A 1,908-nucleotide genomic window follows, 5' to 3' on the forward strand; every position below is an offset into this window, starting at 1 on the left:
TGTGTGTGTTTTGTGTGTGTTTTGTGTGTGTTGTGTGTGTTTTGTGTGTGTTTTGTGTGTGTTGTGTGTAACACATCATGATGTCATCAGTCACTTGGACAATTCACCTACAGTGGCATCAGTAATATGTACCTTCATATACTTTCATTCATGTACTGTACTTTGTGGTGTATATATGTATATAAATATTATTATGTGTTTGTCTTTCATTTTTCTTCTCAGCCTCTCCTGCATTAAAGCTGCAATGCTAACTACTAACTGCTAAGACAGCTCTGCTAATGCTAACCACTAACTGCTATGACAGCTCTGCTAATGCTAACCACTAACCGCTAACTAAGACAGCTGCAACTGAAAAGAAACTGCTCTTAGTTTTCTATTGGTTTWATTTGAAGGTGGGCGGGATCATTTGTGGCAAAGCAGCCAATCCAAACAAGAGTTACAGTCCTGTCCAACTTTATATTTCCAGCTTAACCCTTTCAGAATAAAAGCATTTCTTTGCTCATGTTTGTTTTTATGAATACAGTTTGAAGTTAGTCAAACAACCAGCAACTACTTTATCTACTGTATTTTATTCATAGTCAGTTTTTATATTCATCTTTAAATATTGATAAATATTATTTTATTTCTTTGTGACACTCTTAGTTGGAGGTTTAGCTGCTAAAGATGCTAAATGCTACACACATGCTGCACATCCAGCATTGTCTGTGAGAYAGGATACATTTTATTCAAGTTGGGATAAATGACATAAAGGTTTTACATTCATGAATTGTTCAGTGGACTTAAAATTAGTGCCAGCCAATTTAGCGGATGCTAATTGGTCTGTTAACAGTTTGCAAAGTTAAGCTAATGTAGCTAATCCCCGACATGAGAAGCTTGTTCAGCTGTTAGAGGATAAGTGGGTTAGCAGATCTGTTCCCACAACTTATTTTGCACTTTAAAAAGTTACCATGACTGAGAGTGAGTAGGCGGAGCCTAAATGTCTACAAAGGAGAAGGCGGGACATTCAATCTACAACTCTTTAGTTCACATCACTTCCTCCTCAACATGGTAACCAGGTGCAGGGTGGAGCTACAGACAGCAGTAACCAATCACAGTCCTCAGCTCCTTTTGGTCAGATGTGAACATCTTTGGTCCAACAGGTTTAATGAAGTCCAGAAGAAAAGGTTCAATATGTTCATCAGCAGAACCAGAACTTACAATTCTGACCCGTCAACATTTCAATTGTTTTCACCCAGATTGTCTCCTGCACCGAGAGCTGGAAAATGTCCTTACAACCAGGGTGAATCTGATTGGTTCTTACATCAGACTGAATCTGATTGGTTCTTACAACCAGACTGAATCTGATTGGTTCTTACATCAGACTGAATCTGATTGGTTCTTACAACCAGACTGAATCTGATTGGTTCAGATGACTGCAGGTGTTTTATAAAGAATTATTTCCAGTTAAATATTTTCTACAGCTTCAGAGTTTCATCCTGTCAGAACACGTTCTGACTTCCTGTTGTTTCTGTGGATCACAGGAACTTGTCAGGAGGTTTTAGACTGAAGATAGTCCAGTTCATCACTTTCTTCTGGTCCTCTAGTCCCCACAGGACTGGTCTCTCCATCTGGACACAAACAGGAACATTGAATCATGCAGTGTTCTCACAACAATGATCCAAGACCTGACCCCCCCCAAAGGAACCACCCACCTTCCCAGATTAACTTCCTGCCAACCCCAACAGAACCAACCACTTCCCCAACAGAACCATCCATGTGATACAGTGGTTTGCAAAAGTATTCATACCCCTTGAACTTTTCCATATTTTGTCACATTACAACCACAAACATAACTAGAGAATTTGCATTTCCTACGAAAATGCAAGGGTGAATGCCTGTTGCACAAAACGTAAGCTAAAAGCTAAAGGT

General features: G+C 39.3%; 1 protein-coding gene across 1 annotated transcript in view; it reads right to left on the minus strand.

Annotated features, from left to right (window-relative positions):
* Positions 1-698: 698 nt before the first annotated feature.
* LOC106511233 (interleukin-1 receptor-associated kinase 1) overlaps positions 699-1,908 on the minus strand; it is a gene marked incomplete at its 5' end in the record, with an annotated part of 6,268 nt that continues 5,058 nt past the window's right edge. Inside the window, 1 exon segment of the mRNA XM_013999986.1 lies at positions 699-1,607. Within this exon segment, the coding sequence (XP_013855440.1) occupies positions 1,528-1,607 (80 nt within the window).

This window comes from Austrofundulus limnaeus, unplaced genomic scaffold (genome assembly GCF_001266775.1).
Source record: "Austrofundulus limnaeus strain Quisiro unplaced genomic scaffold, Austrofundulus_limnaeus-1.0 Scaffold2607, whole genome shotgun sequence".
NCBI lineage: Eukaryota > Metazoa > Chordata > Actinopteri > Cyprinodontiformes > Rivulidae > Austrofundulus > Austrofundulus limnaeus.